The sequence below is a fragment of the Sminthopsis crassicaudata genome, chromosome 3 (assembly GCF_048593235.1).
Source record: "Sminthopsis crassicaudata isolate SCR6 chromosome 3, ASM4859323v1, whole genome shotgun sequence".
Lineage (NCBI taxonomy): Eukaryota > Metazoa > Chordata > Mammalia > Dasyuromorphia > Dasyuridae > Sminthopsis > Sminthopsis crassicaudata.
Genome location: NC_133619.1, coordinates 72,668,813 through 72,690,673, shown reverse-complemented (window position 1 = coordinate 72,690,673; position 21,861 = coordinate 72,668,813). Strand labels below are relative to the sequence as shown.

The following is a 21,861-nucleotide window of genomic DNA, read 5'->3' as shown; positions in this document are numbered from 1 at the left end:
ACTTTTACTTTGGCAGTCTAATAAAGCTATAGACACTTCTCACAATTATGCTTTTAAATGTATAATATAAAGATATAGGATTGCAATGGAAACCATTGGTAATCAAATATATTTATATACATATTGAATACATATTTAGAATATATTATTTCATCATATATATTAATTACATAATGATCAAATATATAACATTAAATATATATTAAATATATGTATGTTTAAAGTCAAATTTACCCCCAAATCAAGAACCCTTGATTTAGGGTTGTTTCTGAATCTCTACTTTTTCTATATTTTCATTTTCATTTCAGTTTTGTTTTTTTTTTTAATATGGAAAGTTAAATTTTGAAAGAAATTAGCACTTTTGCTAACTATATATATAAATCTATATCTATAAGTATATAAGATATAGATATATGTAGTACATTTTTTCTTTGTCTAATGGGTTAAGGAACAATAAAAAAGAGGCATGAATTGATCAAGAAGAGAGTAAAATAGCATTGAATAAATGTGAGAAGGATAAATACACATTTTTCAACCCAAATGCAATTTCGTGTTTTTAACCACCAGTGTTATGTAAGATCAACCCTAACGATGTTAATTTGCAATAATAATTGATAGATTACAAATGAGTTCCACTACACCATAATACAATTTTTCAGTAATCATAGTTGACTAACCTCTGAAGATGCAAATCCTCTTAACCTATTGATTGGTAGAGAATAGGACATCTGGGAGCCCTTAACACTTAGGCAAGCTCAGCTTCCTCCTCTGCTCTGAATGATTGCTCTCTTTCTTGGGAGGCTTTTGATCTCCTCTCTTAATACTAGGGGTTTTCTGGGAAGCTTCTGTGGCTGGTATAGTAGGACCATTATGGAAAGAAAAATGAAGATGAGCATTCTCTTTTTCCAATACTTTTTATTGGATTTGCAAGGAACATTAGAGACTATCTACTTACTCATTTTGCAGTTGGGTAACCCACTGAAGTCCATAAATGTTAGGTGGCTTTATAGAACTTTATATTTGGAAGGGTTCTCAAAGTCCATGTGATCCAACATGTACTGAACAAGAATTTCTGCTACACATCTTTAATAATTCAGCTTTCAATTGAACACTCCTTGTAAAGGGAGCTCATTACTATCTAATCTACTTTGTAAGACTTAAATTATTAGGAAACTCCTTTGTATTCTCCTCACACTCATATGTCTTCAACTTCTGTACATTGCTCTTCTGTTCTTTGGTATCAAGAATATTTATTATTCTTTATGATCGCCAAACAGATACTTGAAGATAGCTATCATGTCCTCCATAACCCTTTTTTCTTCATCACACATTCCCATTTTTTGTCTAATGTTACATAGTAACATTAGACCCCTTAGCAGGGTAATGCTGTTATAATAGTGTTATTATATATAACATTGTTTTAGCAAGATGAATTAATGATGTTAGATGCGGTAAGTATAGCACCCTGGGAGAAAATAAACCTTCTCAAAAAGTAAAAAAAGGGAGATTTCACAAGGAAAGAACCAGTAAAAGGAAGGATGCAAAATAGACAAAATAACAATGGAATTCCGCTTTTAAAGTTTAAGAAATGCCTATCACAGTTCTTTTCTTAGTCGTTTTTTTTACCTTTGCAGACATGGTACTTTTTCACTTTTAAGTCACAAAGTATGTTCTAACAGATGGCATTGTGCTACAAGAAGTCAGAAGTGTATCAGGACTTCAGTGGCATATGGTTGTCTATTCCAACAACTACTCTATTTCTTAGAGTCTTAGTTTGACTACAATTGAAAAATAAAAGCAAACATATATTTTTTGCAAACATTTAAACTTTAATGTGACTTTTGAGGGATTCAACAAGACTAAAGTTTCAGTGTATTTATAAAAATTGCTTTTCAAAACCTACAATTGGAAGTCATACCTCGTTTGTTAAATATTTCCACTCTCTAGATTAATGCCTGCTTGCACATTAAAAGCTGATTTATTGAAAAGACAAACATATCCTTGTCAGTAAAAATAGAATCAGAAGTGCTCATGAAAATTTTCCTTTTATTATTTCTTTTGCTAAATTAAAAATAGGTAGAAGCCATGGCATATTGAGAGCCTTAATAATTTTGGTTCAGCCTTACTAACTAAGCCAACTTTTTATTTGTAACTACTTTAAGCTTGGGTGAAAGCCCAGTTATAAATTGACTGGAAAAGATTTATACTTAAAATAGGAATAAATGAGGTGATTTCTTTTTTATTTGTCTTTACAAGCTTCCATCTTCCCATTTAAAATTCAAATCCTTTTTTTTTCTTCATAGCAATGGTAGTGGGATCCAAATACCATCCACTAACAAACTCAAGTGATAAGTTAAAGTTCCAACAGATTCCAATCCCCTCACTCCCATCTGAAAGATTTAATATCAACAGTAACTGATCTTGGTGACATCAACCTTCACTCTGTCTCATATAACAATAATCATAATAATCACTTATTAAGTACCTACTCTATGTAAGACACTATCCTAGGTGCTAGAGGAACAATAGTACAATATCTTTCATTGTATAGCTCATAATCTTATTTGAAAAACATAATTTTATATATTTTCAATTTAAAGTGAGTGTTTCCATATATATATAGCAGAGCACAGAAAGAGGATTGTATATGTATATGAATTTCCATTTCACATAGACAGCTTTGAAAATTAATAATAGTAATAATAATAATAATAATAATAATAATAATAATAAATTCTTGAGACAAATAGTCATGGTCATACAAAATGAATCCACAAAGTGGCAAATCCAAAAATGTATATTTTTTTCAGTACTTTGAATCTATAATTTCTCTCTGCAGGTTACTTATAAAAGTCCTGCTTATTGTAAGATGACATGATTCCATTTGAAACACAAATCCTTGCATCTGTCCTTAAATAACTTATATTTCTAACCTCTAAACCTTTGGTTATACTATTTTTCCTTTTTAGAAAACTTTCATTCTATTCTCTATTCAAATCCTAATCTTGCTTTATAGTTCAAAGTCCCAACCCTTAGACTAAACTTTATTAATTCTACTTCACACTCCTCTCTTTTCTTGCCTTTTACAATATTTTACCTATTTACCTTTATAGTTACATTCTTTAAAAAGTGTGATATATTTGCTACTCTATGAAGCCTTCCCTGCTCTCCCTGTTTAGAAATGATTTTGTTCCTGAGACATCACATTTTATATTGTTATCTTTTTGTTTTTGTTTTCTACTTGTAGCCAGTAAGCTTCATGAATGCAGGAACTATATCTTATCTAAAATTTATTAGGACTTTAGTGATTTTCTTATAATAGATGTTTAATAAGTGTTTATTGAATGAATATTATATAATTTTGCTTTTCATAAATTTCTTTTTATTCTTCTGAGTATGCCTTGAATACCCCAAAAGACCCAGTGCTCCTTAGGAAATGATGATAATCTTATTTCTTTTCTTTTTTTTGATAATCTTATTTCTTTAGTATCTTTAAGAGTGCCAGGCACATAGTAATCTTAACTATGTATTTCTTAATTAATTGGTCAATTTATTATTCAACAAGGAAAAGGACAAAGGGAAAAATGTACATAATTCTTGAGAATATTAAGCATGCAAAGTAGGACTTGAAAGAAAAAATTAAATTCTCTGGGGAACTATATGGCATTGATCAGAGAAGTAGCAGGAAATTTAGAGTATAGTAGCATAATAGAGACTGTATTGACAGAGAAGAGTTATAACAGCACAAATAAAAGCAGTGTTCACGGTAAAAGGAAAAGCTGAAATAAATACCTCATAAAATCACAACTTTCATTTTAGCTCCATATGCAAGATATGAATGAATTAAATAAAGAAGATGAAAGAAGAAGAGACTCAGTTTATTTAAATTAATCTCAGAGACTTATGATAATTGAAAGAACACTGGATTTCAAGCCAAAGGATCTAGTTTTAAATGTTGGTTCTCACACTATGAGATCTTAGACAAATCACACTTTCTCCTGGACTCAGTTTTCTCACCGTTAGAGTAGGATCTCTAAGGTACCTTCAAGTTCTAAATCTTTAGATTTTATTAATCTTGTAACAGCCAACTTTAAGGAGTTTGCTACTACAAGATTAATTTAAGGAGGTGTCTGCTTTTTGATGGTCATGGATCTTTTGGAAGTGTATTATACAAATTAAAGCCTGTTTTTTAATAATATGACATAGCCTATAAAAAGAAAATTAATTATTAGGGTGAAAAAGGATGAATCAAAGATATTACCATTATTTCTTCTCTGGAAGCTGATAGAAAAGTGATAGTTGGGAAAGGGGGTGGGTGGGAGGATGGGTTAATTTTTAATATACTGAGTCCAAAGTTGAAGTGGAGTCAAGATAAATTCTGGGTAATTGGAAATTTGAAATTGGAGCAATAGGCCAGAAAACAAGGCCACTTAGATCTTACTAATGGTGATAGTTGAAAATATGTGAGTGGATAAGATTTCTGGAGGGACAAGTATAGGAATAAATGAGCAGAGGTCTGAGAAAAGCATTGGAAAAGATAACAAAAGAAGAGAGAATTAGCAAAGAATACAACAAAGTATCAGAGAAGGTGCAGAAAGATTAGACACAATCAATGTATAGAAGTCAAAGGAGGAATTTTAAGAAGTAGATTGTAAATTCTCTAAGGGCAAAGACCACTTTTCATCTTTTCTTTGTATCTCCATTATTGTTCATGGTGTATAATATATGGTTGGAGCTAAAATGATTGTTGAAATGAATTGAATTAAAATAAGAATGCCTGGTGAATAGAGTTAAACAATGACAAGAAGAAGGATAAAAATTTAAAAATGTTATTGGATTTGGCAAAAAGGAGATTTTTTTGGGGGGGAAAGATGCAATTGAGTAATGAGGAATTGAAGCAAGTTTTCAGAAGATAAGAAGGGAAGTGATAGTGACAGATAAAGACCAGGGGCTTGATAATGAAAGAAAGGTGAGAGATTTAATAGAAGCTCAAGGGAATACAAAGCCTCTCAGAGGTTATTTAATATATTATGTTCTGGAACATATTTGAAGGTGGGAAAGAAGGGTCATTGGAAAGGGGGAAATTGAGAAACTCACATTTTTCTTTTCTTGATCTAATTTTGAACTTTTCTTTTGTTACTCCTAGTGATTCCATTCCAGAGGAAATTCTGAAAAAGGCAAAAGAGATAGGATTCTCAGATAAGCAAATTTCAAAATGCCTTGGATTGACTGAGGCCCAGACCCGGGAGCTGAGGGTAAAGAAAAACATACATCCTTGGGTTAAACAGGTAAAGAATGCTATTTTCTCATCTAGTATTTTTCTGGTAAAATGCATAAACCTTTTTAAAAGAACCTTTGTCAACATTTGAAATGGCTACTTGAGATACGACCCTGCTTGAAGCCTGAACATTCTTGTATATTAGTCTCCATGGTCATTAGCCTTTTTCTACAAAATATGATTTTATGGCACCTTTAAAGAGGCTAAAGTTAAAAGCAGCCATTTCCTTAAGAAGAAACAAGAAAAAAAAAGCTCTTGTCTTTTTTGCCTGATCTGTGTCTAAATGCCATACTTTTTGCTGAGAGGGGCCTAAAAAAACCTGATATTGTTAGTGACCTGCAATATAGAGTCTATGAAAAAAATAGCTAACTCACTTGATAGTAACTTTTTTTTACAGGGCAATACTTTATTTTAAGTGTCCCATCATTATGGGTTCATTTAGTATTCATTGTGATAAGGCTGAGCATAATGAGTTCATCTGGTATTCATGATGATCACACAAGAACTTTCTTAGCTATGTCATTGTAATTTTTGCCATTAGTTTAAGGGCTACCTTGACTAAAGTGCTACCAGCTGGTTTTTGTCCTTAAAAATCATTGACTGTTCCATTGTAGGCTCAGGGGGACTATATATACCCTTAGGCCCTAGTCCAGCTGCTGAATATTTTTCACTCAGCATTTATTATCTTTCTTTCTCTTTACTTTGCTTGTACAAACTTGATGAATTCTGTCTCTTTTTCTTTTCTGCACGGGACTGCATACCTGCTTTTTGAACTAAGAATTTATCTGTCCTTCCCAAACATGTTCTGTGATATAAATCCTTTTCTCCCATAACTAATCATATCTTGGCTTTTGGTTTTTTATTATTTCAGTGACTACCAATATCCAAGCAGGGTTCTAGTTTTTAAACTAAAGACATCTTTATTTACAGACATCTTTTGCTTAGATTATATAACTAGCTCATTTATGTCACTGAATGGGAAAGTTTAGCTGATAATCAGTTGATATAATCATCACTTGCTATTTCACAATAGCAGTGGAGGTGTGTGCTTGCACATTTGAAAGCCTGTTTATCTATGGGAGTGTTAATATTCTTCAAATATTTATTTCTGAGGCAGTAATATATACTTGGAGAAATTACCAATAAGTTTCCTTGCTATTTTCTAACAAGAAACATTTTTGTTTCTTTTGCTGTCTTGAAATCAGTAGCAAAGAAACAAAGGAATATGAATGGAAGTGATTTTAATCTTCCATAAGTATAGGTTTATCTAATTATGTTGCTTTTCTCTTTTTCTTTTTTTTTTTTTTTCAGATTGACACACTGGCTGCAGAGTATCCATCAGTGACAAACTACCTCTATGTTACTTACAATGGACAGGTATGCCTTATAAACCTTATACCTAACCTGGTTCATTAGGTTCTAGTTTTGAATCCTGGCTTTTATTTTAAAGGATTTGTGTAATTATAGGCATTTCATCATTGATCATTAATTACTTATTTGAATAATGAGAAAATGGACCAAATGACCTTCATATTTCCTTACACACCTCAAAATCCTGCGAACCAATGGATCTCTGTTCACTCCTTAGGTATCTACTGATGCTTGCGGTAAAAATGCAAACATGCTAATCAGATATGATCATATATTCATAATTTTGACCTTTGTCCCTTAAAAACTGGACCAAGTTGATGAAATATCTTAATAAAATAATAAAAGTTGGTGAAATAATAATTAATCTTAATAATAAGTTTCCCAAATGAGACTATTTGGGAGAAAAACAAATAGTAAATTGCATTAATACATATCTACTAAGTTTCCCAGACTTTCTGATATATTCTAACAACAAAGGAACCAAATGATGTCCAATATTATAGAAATGAGCAAAGCTGTTCAAATGCTGAGTACATTATAGTTCCTAGAAACAGAAGAGGTTGCATACAAAAAGACCCCCTGAACAGAAGGCCAGACTTGGTATCATAGCCCATCCTGATCTATCTTTCCAGTTTCATCCTTTTCTGCATTCTATGATCCAGCCAAATGATCCTTTATTCTTTTCTTCTCACATAGAACTCCATAATAATGTTGATCTTATCCATTCTGGGAATATACTTGCTCTTCACTTCCACTGATTTAATACAACTCTTCTTTACCTTCAAGGGTCAGTTCAAGGACCATATTCTACCTGAAAATTTCTGATTCCATTAGTGAATTAATTTCAAACTATGTTCTAGTTAATTATTTTGCATTTAATTGTATGTATTTACATGTATATTTATTGTCTTCCCCAATACTGTCAGCATTGTGTGATTAGAGACTTTCATTCTTTGTGTTTTTATTCTCTAGCACCTAACATAGCACATACCATTTAGCAGGTGCTTAATAAATGTTTGCTAATTGGAGTCTATTAGAAGGGAAAAAATAAACCACTAGAGTGGTTGTTTTTCAGAATATGAATTATTTTCCTTATTGAATTAATTCAAACTGATATGTACATAGAAATAACCATGATTAATTGTGTGAGAGAGCTACTGGGTACATTAATCATGACTTTGGTTTTTCATCCTCAGGAGCATGATGTAAAGTTTGATGATCATGGAATGATGGTGCTAGGTTGTGGACCATATCATATAGGTAAAGTTTATATTTTCCATAATTATTTTTGAAATGCAATGACAATGAATAGGAACTATTTTAGTTCCTACTTAGGAACTACATTTTTTAATTAAAAATTTATTAAAATTATTATTTTAGTTCCTCATTTAGAAACTCATCTCCATTCAGGAGTTTTAGCTAATATATTAGGCTTTCTCTTCTTCTCTAAGCCTGTCCTTTGCACCAAATTTATTGGTGCATGACTTTTTATACACATTATTAAATAAAATAACAAGTATGAATTAATTTTTATCCTAGCACAGTGTGACTACTTTTTATCCTCAAAGTAAAAGGGTTTACTTAATTATTTTTAGTTGAAATTTCATATCATTTAACAAAAAAAGAAACTTGTTTAAGATTAATTTTATATATTTTTTCCCCATAAGACAAAAATAAATCTTTTCCACCCCCTCCCTCAAAGTGAATCTGTATCTATAGCTAATATTTCTATAGTACTTTTAGGTTTGCAAAATGCTTCAAATATATTCTCATTTGATGCTCACAATTACCTTGTGAGGTAAGTGCTATTAATATTCCCATTTTGCAGATGAGGAAATAGGATTGTAAATAGTGAAGTGACTTGTCCATGGTCACGCTACTATTAAGTATCTGAAGCAGAATTTGAACTTAATTCCAAGCCCCAATAACCTATCACTATATCACTTAGTTGCTCATAAGAAGGTTGATACTTTGTGAGAAGCAGTAGTATTAATTTAATTATTTTATTAATTTATTAATTTTATTTTATTTTATTGCATACTACCCAAGACACTATGCTAGATGATAAATTATGAAAATATTTATATTAATTATTTCAACCTCTCTCCATTGTTCAAAAGATATTGAGCAAATCTTTGTCCTGCTGTATTGAGCATGATTTAAAGCCCTTTACCACCTTGTCCCAACTAATCTCTCCTTTACTTAATAATGTAACAAAACTGCTTTCTCTCTGTTTCTTACAAATGCCATTATCCATTACCCATGCCTGCAATATACTTCCTCCCTCTTGTCTCCCTTCTTTTAAGATACAATTCAGATAGCATCTTTTACCTTTCCTGATATCCTATTAACCAAACAACAAATTATCTTGTTGTCTACTTTGTACTTGGTTGTATTTCCCTGATTTGTTATTAATATACTTATATACTTGCCTCTTACATTAGAATATAATCTCTTTGTTTGTAAAGATTGTTTTATTCCTTGTTCTGTTTTCCCCAGAGCCCTGGCACATGGCTGATACATGGTAACACTTAATAGATACTTGTCAATTGTTTAAGAGAAACAGTGAAAGGTGAAGTTAAATGTATTACTGATATTCATAAAGTTGGCCACTAAGTAATTAATTATTAACTTAATTAATTTGATAGCAGAGAAAATGGAATTGTCTGCTAAGTATGCAGAGTTTGCTTGCTATTTGCATAAGTAGAGAGGGGAGTACCTACCTACAAGTTTTTTCAATATTGAAGAAGTTATTTTCAAATTAAGGAGAATGCCATGAAATCATGATTTTGGACATCCAATATGAAATTCATAGATATAACATACACATTTAACATTTGATTATATTCCACTTAGGATAAAATAGTTATATATAACTTGAATGGGCTGATTAAGGGAGATGACTTTCCTGTATCTCTACCAATTCATTTTTAAAGATACTAACCAGATTATATTTAAATATATGCCTTTAGAAAGAAATTATATGCAACTTTTTTGCTCTTTGCCTGTGAACAGTAGTACAGTCATGCCCTTCAAATGTTTACCCCAAATGTTCATTAATGAGACCAGATGTAATTGATTAGTTAAGGAGATATGAATGACTATTTTGTGATGTCAAGGGATTTTTCAAAGAGAAAAAAGAATACTGTCCCTAAATCAATTATTCATTCAACAAACATTTAATGTCAGTTATATATATCTATATATATAATTGTTCCATATTTCATTTCATGTATGTTATATTTATGAATTTCATAGTAGATATTCAAAATCATAATGATACAATCACAAAATTTTAGAGATAGGAAAGTTTATCTAGATCAGTTATTTTTAACCTGAGGTATGTGAACTTGGCTTTTTTATAGATTGATAATTGCATTTCAACATAATTGATTTCCTTGGAAGTCCTGTGTTTTTTATTTTATGCATTTAAAAACATTTTTTCTGTGAAAGAGTTCATAAGCTTTATCAGGCTGCCAAAGGAGCCTACAATACACAAAAAAACTTAAGAACTGTTCTAGTCTTAAAGCTGTTGACAAAAAAAGCCCAGAGTAGTTGCCCTGGATTACATTCTTGATATATATCAAGAGTGGGGCCATAAGCCCAAGTCAATTGACCGAGCAGGTCTATTTGTGTATGTAGATTTACATGCTATAGAATTATATTTTAATGCTTCCAAAAAGCACATCTAATACACAAAAAGAATTCTGATTGTTAAATATCTGACCATTCATTGTCCAGGCTTCTTTGGAAATTTTCATATTTAACTTCTAAGTCAATGCAAGCTTTTATTTTTGTCATTGTTATTGTTAGAGGCTGTCTTCTTATCTGGGCTGTATTTCAATAGTTATTCATGTTCTGATCCTGATATTGATCAGTACTAAAATTTTAACTTATTACACTTCCTGACTTGGGCCAATTTATAATACCCTGTGCCCCTTAGGCACCCTTGCCCTCTGTGCTAGAGGCTCACCATATTGTGTTGGATTAGTTTGGATCACTTACTTTGGATACCTACTTGTCTTTAGTTCTACTGTAGCTCAATATCCATGAAATTGAATAGTCTATTTAGCCTCAGTTTCTTCTAGCATTACAGATTTTACCATATACACCAGTGCTCTCAATGAGATTTATTATTGTTATCTTCCATTTACTTTTTGATACTTCAAAAAAATGTCCTATTATATCAGTCAACTTCCATTATGGTGCCAGGCATTAAATTAAGTTCTGAATATACAAACACACAAATGATATAGTTCTTGTCCTTAAAGACCATACAGTCTATTGTAGAAGCTCTTAATTTAATACTTTTAAAGAATCTGTAATCTCATCAGTCTAATTACTTTTACCTATGTGAACTGCAAAGTCTTCCTCTATGCAAACATTTTCATGAATTGCTAGGATAAACAAAACAAAACAAAACAAAAATTATCTAACTATTCTTCCACAATATAATTAAACTAGCTCTTAGATAATAGACATGCAACATGTCTATACTTGAAGGCATGTATCTTTATCTTTCTATTATCTATTTCTGTATCTTTCTTATGTTTCTATAGAAAGACATATATATATGTATATGTATTTCTTCATAATTAGCTTACTTTTTTAATATTACAAAGATCCATTTTTTTCTATAAGGATACTTTCTCCAATGAAGCCAGTTATAAGCCCTCCATAGCACAGGACTCTGAGAATTGAAGGGGCCAAAAAGTTTTATCATCTTTTGTCTAAAGTCATGATGAGTGTTTCCGAATCTAAGCCAAGTTGACCTCAGACATAATCATCTTTTTCCAGGGCATATTTGAAGTTACAGAATAGTTCCGAGCCTCTTTCATTATTAACAATATGAGCATGTGGGTCTAGGTGTTCTCTAGGAATCATCTAAGCTCTAAATTAATATAATCATATTCTTCTTATAGTTCCAGGAGTTATTGAGTTGGACAGCTCCCTACTTTAGACTAAACTTGCCATTATAGCATTTGAAAAACTCTGCTCATCTCTGTGCCATGTGAGAACCTTGCCCCATTACTTCAGTGTAGACTCCTAAATCACACAGAACATATACTTGAGCAGCTTTCTTTTGTATGTCTGAATATTTCATCATAAAGACAATTAGATTCCTTAGCTTTGACCAAGGAATCATAATTTTTTCTTAACTATTATTTTTCAATTTTCTCTTCTCCCTCTGCCTCACCTCTCATTTTGGTTACTATCTTTTTAGGGAGCAGTGTGGAGTTTGATTGGTGTGCTGTTTCAAGTATCCGAACACTGCGTCAACTTGGCAAGAAGACAGTGGTGGTGAATTGCAACCCTGAGACAGTAAGCACAGACTTCGATGAATGTGACAAGCTCTACTTTGAGGAACTTTCTCTTGAGAGGATCCTGGATATCTACCAACAAGAGGTAAAAAATTAATAATGGAGAGGTGTGCAATGTTCTCTCACGTCTCTCTCTCTCTCTCTCTCTCTCTCTCTCTCTCTCTCTCTCTCTCTCTCTCTCTCTCTCTCTCTCTTTCTCTCTGTCTCTTGCCACTTTTTCTGGAGTTAGGAATACCCAATTCCTAATTCATCCAGCCTCAGATGCTTACTTATACATTGTGTGATCTTAGACAAGTCACTTAATCTGTTTACCTTAATCTACTGGAGAAGAAATGGTAAAACACTCCAGTATCTTTGCCAAGAAAATCCCATGGATGGAATAACAAAGTATATATACACACAATATATACATACATACATGTGTATACATTCACAATACATAACTTCTTAAGAAGAAAACTTGAATAACCTCTAACCTCAATCCTTATACCATAAAAAAACAGAAAAAAACTAGTATCTTCTAAGACCTTATAGAGTAAGGGTTCTTAATTCAAAACTGTAAACTTGTGTGGGAAGAAAATTACATTTTTTTATGTCAAAATAATTCCTTTGTAATCCTATTTATTTTGTTTTATGATTTAAAACTATTGTTCTGGGAATGAGTCCATAGGCTTCACTAAGTTGCCAGAATAAGGGTCTATGACACACAAGAAAAGGTTAATAACTCCTATTCTAGTAATACTTGCCAATTTTCATAAATATTCACATTTTAAATATTATAGCACCTTGAGGATTACTTTGTAACATATGTCACATAAATGTTAATAATTATACAAAGATGGCATCATGCAAAATATTTTGGGAAGATTTAATTGTTCATACAGATATTTGTTGAACAGGCTACCATGCCCTTGGAATGCTCCTGTTTAGTGTAGAACAGATGTGTTTAACCACTCCCAGAGCTGAGACATGAGGTGGTGATTACAAAGGGTCAGGCAATTCTTTTTGCTACTAGTGTAGAGCATTCACCTATAATTTAAAATCCATGGTACAGATTCTTGATTTGGATTACTCTAGCTTTTGCTTCAATTTGCTTGATATTTTTTTTTTCAATACACATTGAATGGACCTTCAGTATTATCTTCTTTGTCAGTAAAAATGTTGAATTCGTAATGATTTATACTTTCATATAAATGAATTCAAGAATTGTAAAATACTTTCCATTCAACATATATGATTTTGGTAGAGGTAAAGAATATAAATCTACAGTATCCAATGGGTGAATGAGTGTACATATTAGATGAATAAATATGTCATAAGAGAGAGGCATATTGGAAAAAAATCCATGCAGGATATAATAAAACAATATTGCTCTAATTCACAATTTTACCTAGGGCCACCTACTTAAAGGAAAAACCTGCTTTCAAATGAATTCACTAATGTGAAAATTTTTAAAAGCTTATATTGTAGTTTAAGGCTCATCCAGTAATTTTACTTCTCTTATATTACTATTGTCTAGAGCATAACATTTTAAATAGTCTGCTATTACTGAACATCAAATTTCATTTTCTATTTGTGGATTAAATTATTTTCAAATAAATATTTTCAACAAGTCTCTCAATCCTTTTCCAACCAGAGAACTTATTGGGGCTGTAAATATAGCTGAGATTCTGAACTGTTTCCGTTATTTTAAGTTCCGCTTAATTCCATGCTTTCTGAGAGACTTTTCTAGAATAAAGTGTAATTGATCTGAGCAGCTTCCATGAAAATATTTTACTAAGCAAAAAGTTTTAGTAGGTTATTTCTTTTTATGCCTGAAGCAAAATTATTTCTCTGAAAACTAGAAAGGTGTTTTACACAAAACAGATGTTTAGTTAATAATTTTGATTGGAATTGACAAGTGTCCAATGTATGCTAATAGAAGTGCCATGCATAGGAGTGGGAGGAAGGGGGAGTAGAGTGGAGGGAAAGAGAGAGAGGGAGAGAGGGAAAGAAGGAAGGTGGGAAGGATATAGAGGGAGAGGGAGAGGGGAGAATATCATTGTAGAGGGTGAGAGTTATCATAGATTTGATCTTAATGATGACAATGATATAGATGATAAGTTAAGAAAGGTACTTGATTCTATAAGGAGCATGGACATGAACAAAAGCATGGAGATAGTAATACATATATTGAACAATCAGTTTGCTAAAGTCAAGAACCTTCTGTAAAAGATTTACTAGGAAATGAGGCTGAAGCAGAAGATTGCTAGATGGATTGAAATGGACCTTGAATGTCAGGTTAAGAATTTTTTTCCTTTATCCTATAAGCCAAGGGACCCAAGTCTGTTATTCATTGACCTTTTTGTCTTTGTAGAATTATTGTAAGGGTTTCATAAATCCATATCTATACCCAAACTGTCATTTTTAGATTTATTTAGCTACAACAAAGCATGCAGAATGACAGTGTGGTAAATAGGCATATATCCTTTTGTAAACTACTATAATAAATGTATCTTGTACATGTGTATGTATATTACTATTTTTGAAAATATACTTAGATTTTTTGAAGTAAAATATAAATTCATTTAAGTATTAACAAACTTATTGCAACTTCTTGTCATTTAGTTTCTTAATAAATACTAATAATATCATTTACTAATATGTGATGTGTCTAGTTTTCATAATTAAAAAGAAATCACTAGTATAGGTAAGAATAAGCCATTATTGACTTTTGAGTATTGGAATGTCATTATGATAGTAGACTTTTAAGAAGATTAATTTGGATGTGATTTGGAGAATGTAGCTGTTTGAGAAACAAGATACATAGTGGCAGTACACCAGAATACAGTAATAGTCCACATATGAGATATACAGACAGAATGGAATGAGCAAATAAATTGTAAATTGGTATCCTGGGCCTGGAGGCTTCTTGACTCTAATGTTCCTGAGTTCCAGCCTCAGACACCTAATAATAGTGTGTGACCCTAACAAATCACTTAATCCTCTTTTCCTCAACTTCCTAATTTGTAAATGAGAGGAGAAGGAAATGGCAAATGACTCCAGTATCTTTAGCCAAAGGGATCACAAAAAGTTGGACATAACTGAAACAATTGAACAACAGCATGATTCCTGCCCCCAAATTGCTTTATCATATCTGTGAATCATACAAATTATATATATATATATATATATATATATATATATATATATATATATATATATATATGATCAAATTACATGTCAATATTTAATATATATTAGGAAATAGTTTCTTGGAGAGTAGACAGTAAATATTTAATTTACTTTGTAGAACTGTGCACATGGAAGTACTTACAATTATTCAATGATAGAACAAATGTAAATACCATTAACACTAATTTAGGCATTCCCAACAAGGAAAATTTAAATAATATTAATATAAATCCAGAACAGTTACCCATTTGTAATGATGTTCTAGTAATGACTTGTTTTTGTGAACTTCCTCCTCAGGCATGTAATGGCTGCATTATTTCCGTTGGAGGTCAGATACCAAATAATTTGGCAGTACCACTTTACAAGAATGGAGTCAAGATCATGGGCACTAGTCCATTACAAATTGATAGAGCTGAGGACCGTTCCATCTTCTCAGCTGTTCTGGATGAGCTGAAGGTGGCTCAGGCACCATGGAAAGCTGTTAATACTTTGGTAAGAAGAAAAACTAATGGCAAATGTCTTTTAAACTTTCTCACTTCAAGAAAATGTAGCATGAGGTTGGTGGGCTCAACTTTGTAGAGTATATTCACTTCATGGCTGCCACATTTCCATCATTTGTTAGATGATTATCTGTTCACTAGCTTTTTTTTGGTGGGGGGAGATTTGATGGTACCAAAACAATAAGAACAACATGATGATTTTTGGTACATTATCAAATGATGTGTGCAAGACAGTATGTAAGTGAAATATTTCATGAAAGTAAGTTATTATTATTTAATTCATGGAGTGTTTATTTATCCCTAATTATGTGCAAAAGAATTAGTTTCTGCTCTTAATGAGCTTACATTCTACTATATGAGGATTATTAACCTTTTTAGTGCAAAGGTGTTTTTTTTTTTAACATGATTTAAATAAATTAAAAACATCAGCTATAGATCAGTGAAAATATAGAATGTAAGATTTTCCCATACAAATTTATAACTTGCCTGAAATTTGTCCATAAATCACTAGAAGAGGAATGCAATATGTAAAAGAATATATGTATATGTAGAATGTATATATGCATATATGTTCATGACACACACATGCATATGTAGAAATCTCATATACATATATGACTATATATGTGTGTGTATATACAAATACATATATATATACATGTATATATGTATATATATATATAAACTTATAACCAATATTTACCAAAAATAATGGAAATAAAGCAATTTTCATGTAAATCTTCTCTTCATGGCTTAGTTTACCTGTCTCATTACTTCTTATATAGTAACTGATCAAGAGGTGTCTTGAAAAGAAAAAAAAATAAAAAAACATATCTTCCTTTCTCCTCCCCCACATTCTAAATATTCTTATAGATAAAGAAAGAAAAAAATGGAGTGATGTTAGACTGACGCTCTAATTTGTTGAGGGGTAATACTCTTAGAATCTTGTTGACTGGCTAACAGAACTTCCAGAAAACTCGATATTGTTTATAAATAAGACATATTTAATGGGGATATTGAATCACATGTGCTATCAGGGGAAAGTACTACAGTAAAAACACACAAATACATAAAAAGTGATGATTAATGAAAAGAGAAATGATAAGAACTATAAAAGAAATTAAGAAGCAATTAAATGGAGGTCATGCTGCCCCATTCATATTAGAAAATCACTTCCTTAATCCATGACCGGTATACCTACTTGAGAATGTTCTTTTTTGAGAGCTATTGTTCAGCTATATCTGAGTGAGGAGAGGTTGAATATTCTTCACTTTTGTCTTTTTTCCATTCAGCTGTAAGGAAACAGTATCTAACATGTACTGAATTAGATTTGGCATTTAGAAATACAGACTAGGGGTTGAACCCTTTTTAGTTTTCAATTGTACTTTTTTTGCATGAATGCGTGAGATATATTTGGTTATGATTTGATCAATCAGCATTGTTCCATACTGTGCACTGTTAGCTATTAATAGGAAGCTTTATCATTTCTATCCTTTAGAAAGAAGCTCTTGAATTTGCAAAGTCTGTGAGTTACCCCTGCTTGCTGAGACCTTCTTATGTCTTGAGGTAATGAATCATCAATGTGACTTTTTTTTCTTTCATTGTGGACTTTAAAAAGAAAATATCACTAAGAACAACTACAGAGAATAGAAAACAGAGTGAAAAATCTGTGCGTTCTATTAATCATACTAAAGCTCTGAAACTTAATTAATTGTATGTTTGTGGGGTATCTCTGAAATTATCTCAGGAAGGTTGAGAGACTCACATTCTGTCATTCAGTGGAACACTTTTTATCCTAAGCAAAGATAACATGAAGCAATTGGGGGTTTCTGGATTTCACGTTGTTACTCAGAATTTGTCCTTGCCATGCTGAGGAGAGGAAAGTTTTATACCAGAGAATAAGGAAAGGGGAAAAAATCCAACAATAGAGGAAATTTCTCTTGCCAGCATCTGTTTCCCAACAGTCAGACATGACAACAAATCTTTGCCTTTTGCCAGTCTGTTCTTTGGGTGCTTTTTGTTTGAAATGATGGATTTTTCAGTTCTTGCTAAGAAAAAAAAAAGATACAATGAAAAGGAGTAGGAGAAAAGAGATTTTTTATAGTTAAACTTTTAAAGTCATTTGGCTTTCCAATATAGAAGTTGTGAATTATCACTTGTTCTCCTCAGATGTTAACACTTGTAAAGAACTACTTTGGTGAACATTGGATAAGAAAACACAATTTGCTCTGCACAATTTGCAAGTGTAAATGGAATCTTAGACAGGATTCTTTAAAAATAATGAAAAATTTCAAATGAGGTGGAAAATGTATTTTTATTTAAATGAGATTTTCTATAAACTATGGTTTCATAATACTACCCTTTTAACGTATTATTTAAAGTAAATTCAGGACTTTTAAAAACTTAGAACACACAGAATAGAAAGGAATCTTTGCTTTTATTTTTTGGGGAGGGGTAGAACATGTGTCCTTCACTTTTTATTGTGTAATCAGAGCATATAAATATAATTTCTATTGCTATGTTTACTTGTGAAGATATGATGCTTAAATATGGCAAAGGCTAATGGTTTCCTTATCTGCCCTTCTGTTCACAATTTATTCCCAGTATGCCAATTTTTATTTGCTTAACTTTTTTTACTGAACTTATAATGTTATTTTTTGACCTACCCTCCACCCTCCAATCTTATGACCATCTGAAGGTTTATCCAGAAAATAAGAAAAAAATTGGAAGTACTTTCTGCAGAAATCTGGAATAAGCTGGGAAAGTAACTGGAAGAAAGGAATTTGAAAGCCCCCTTTACTGTTTGTTTCTTAAAGCAAAAAAATGAAGCTAACTTCCTACTTGTATTCATTTTCCATTTCCTCTCTCTTGCTCATTTTTCTCCCTTGTTTTTCTTTCAGATTCATTCTTTTCCTATGACAAACAAAAAATCTCACAAAACCCTCTGACTTTAAAATAAATTCCTCATTTTCAGATAGCACTCTTTTAAAAGAAAGGACATAGTTGAACAAATCCCAGTCAAATACCATATATTTATACATTTTGTCAAAAGGTTCAATTTTGCCTTAGAAGTGGCACTCTGTTCACATTATTATGGTAACTGATGGGCCTAAAGAGCTAATAAAGTGACTCCTTTGGACAATGAGCTGATGGCAAATATATCCATACAACTTTGGAATAAATCCGAGACCAGTGGTAAACATTGATGAAGCCAGGTTAGGGGTACATTAGATCCTGTCTGGAATCCTGTTGAAAAACGAGAAGCTTCTGCCACAGAAAGTTAGACTTAGTCTGCCCCTTAAAGACTTGAATCAGAGAGGGCTGTCCTGGGGAAGGTTATGCAACAGAGCCATAGGCTTTGTGTTTTTATTCTTCAGTAGGGTCTTCCTCCCTCACATCCAGCCCCAGCCCATTTTAGTAAAATATTACTGAAGTTGTTTCATGAATAAGTAAAATAATGACTCACTTTAGAGATAAGAACTCTCTTTTGCAGCCTAGGCTGGAATAAGATTTTGGGACTACAGAAATGTTCTGAGAATCAAAGTGGGTTCTGTCTTTTGTGTTTTGCTTCTGAAACCATAAAACAAAATAAAACAAGACAATAAGTAAAAAACTGACCAGCTTTTTTTTCCATTTTTCAGTGGGTCTGCCATGAATGTAGTATTCTCTGAGGATGAGATGAAGAAATTTCTAGCAGAAGCAACTAGGGTCTCCCAGGTATCATCTTTTATCTCTTTCCCACCCTTTCATTAATTATAGTCCATTTCCCTCCCTTCCCCCTTTCCCCTTCTTGCTTTTTTCTTAGTGTTTGTAGGCTAGTTTATTCTGGTTATTAACCTTCACTATGTACAAATGAGATGATTCGGTCACAGGCAATTATGGTTAAGTTCTTGTAGTCCTCTCAGGGTAGGTGACTGGAGTTTAGCACATCAAGAGACAAAACAGATTTGCCTATTTGTAGCTCTAAGCATATGGCTATTTTAGAGTTTTTGAATTGCTTATGGATTAGATGCCCCCAAACTGTGGCATGGGGAGCTTTTTATATTGAGCTAACTCTCAATAATTATACTCAATAAAAAAATTAAAGATTTTATGGTTTTTAATTTAATGTAATTAAATTATTAATTTAATTGAAGCCTGACTGGGTATTTTTGTTTTTGTCAGCAGTGGGGATTTATACTAAATGCTCCCACTCAGATTATTGATTTTTTTCTTTTGATGCTCTCCTCTATTTGTAAATTAATAAAGTTTTGTACCATTTTCTGGTAACTCTGCTTTCCTCTGCAGCTTGCTTGTTTTTCTTTTTCCCACTGGTATTACCTTGGTGCTATCCGCTTAAGATTTACCCAGTGGGGTTATTGATCTGTAGACCTTGTACTGTAGAAGATGAAAGTAGTGTTTTCCTTTTAAATGCTTTCAAAAGCTTAGTTGAGGTAAAAAAATTCACAGGGAAGAGTTTGATGTTAGGTGAATGAAATTTGGAAGGGAGCTGAAGAGTGAAATCAGAGGCATTTCAAAGAGGAATTAAGAGTGTGAATGGTTTCCATACAAATGAAGGTAGACACCTTTTCTGTGTAGTGGTTTTTCTCTTTACTGAACTTTCTGGCAGAGGAGATTTTAAGTGTTTGTGTAAAGAGAAAGAAAAAAATAAAATAAACACTCTGGGTTTTCAGTTCAGATCTGATTGAAAGTCTAGAAACTGATAGGAAAATTTATTACTAGAATCAGCTTTAGCAAATGCAAAGTTTGGGGAAAGAGAAGACCCATTCTTACTAGCACCTTAAATTCTTTTCACTCCAACTTCTTGTAATGTGTTCCATATTTCAAGAAAAGAGAGTGATATAGATAAACCTTCTGTTTCTAAACTCTCAGCTACTTATATTGGGTTACATTTCTTCTCTCTGAGAACATTAGATTTCATTGATTATCTTCACTGAACTCTCAAACATGTAGTCTTTTATCTACACTTAAACTTCATTAGTTCTTTGTGGGTCAAATATGTCACATTGCTATAATTGAAAATCCATGTGCCACAGATCTCCTTGCTAAAGGTTTATATTCAAAGAACTGAAGGATTTATGACAATCAACTCAGTTTACCTTGCAGTGAGAACAGACCTCTTATTAATCATTAAGGGATATTTCAAATGTTCATTCTAATAACTAGTAAGTTTTCCTATTTCAGAATAAAGTATTTTTTTCTAGACTGATTTCATAAGTACAAGATAGAATAGGGTTAAATAGTTTATTTGAAAAAAAAGACTCGAAGTTGAAGGAATTGGAAACATCCAGATAAAGTGAAGAATTAGAAAAAATATGATAATTACTTTCTAGTATTTGAAATACTATGAAAAGAGATTTAGTTTCTTTTTGACCCCTGATGGCAACACTAAGACCAAATGGGCATAAATTACAAAGACAGAAGATTTAGCCTACTTTTATAGAAAAATATTTTAAGCATTAGAGATGTCCAAAAATAGAATAGACAACCTTGGAAAGTAAGTTTCTCCTTACTAAAGGTATTCAAGTAAAGGCTGAATAACCACTTATTATTATTATTATTATTATTATTTTTAATAAAAAGATTCTTATTCAGACTTAGATGGTTGCTGAACTCCCTTCCCCCTTAGGATTCTCTGTTTGGGAGAAATAACCTGAACCAAGAACAAGAGTCTAAGCAATGAGATTTTAAGGGTTGTGGAAGCTTAGAAGTTTTCCATATAAAAATACATATTTTTTTTCAGATTTTATATACAATTTTAGAATTTATTGTAGTTCACCAGTCACTAGAAATTAGAGAAAACCTAATTATCTACCCTTAAATGTTTATGTTCTTGCAGAAGATATTTATTATGAAGTGGTTAGAATTAAGTATTACCTGAAAACCCCCAAAGTGGCATTCATATAAGCTACATCACTCACTTGGTACTCCATGTATTTTCAACTACAAGATTTCATTTTCTGTTTTATTTTTTTAATAGGAACATCCAGTGGTATTGACAAAATTTGTTGAAGGAGCTCGAGAAGTGGAAATGGATGCTGTTGGCAAAGAAGGAAGAGTAAGAATGCAAGCTGTCCCTCCTATATTTCTGCTTTCTCCCTCCTACTTTTTAATCTCAAAAATTTGAAAAGTTACAAACATTAAAATTCATGGATAGATGTAGAAAAACAGATTTTTAAAACTCAGTGAAAAAATAGTTTAGTACAATTAAAATACC

At 31.9% G+C, this 21,861-nt stretch overlaps 1 protein-coding gene across 2 annotated transcripts in view; it reads left to right on the top strand.

The window, feature by feature from the left end:
• CPS1 (carbamoyl-phosphate synthase 1) overlaps positions 1-21,861 on the top strand; it is a 165,003-nt gene that overhangs the window by 114,873 nt on the left and 28,269 nt on the right. For both annotated transcript variants that reach the window (XM_074298800.1, XM_074298801.1), the window contains exons 23-30: positions 5,147-5,288; positions 6,590-6,655; positions 7,846-7,909; positions 11,874-12,055; positions 15,442-15,636; positions 17,143-17,210; positions 19,286-19,361; positions 21,625-21,702. In XM_074298800.1, the coding sequence (XP_074154901.1) occupies positions 5,147-5,288; positions 6,590-6,655; positions 7,846-7,909; positions 11,874-12,055; positions 15,442-15,636; positions 17,143-17,210; positions 19,286-19,361; positions 21,625-21,702 (871 nt within the window). The remainder of the gene's footprint in view (positions 1-5,146; positions 5,289-6,589; positions 6,656-7,845; positions 7,910-11,873; positions 12,056-15,441; positions 15,637-17,142; positions 17,211-19,285; positions 19,362-21,624; positions 21,703-21,861) is intronic.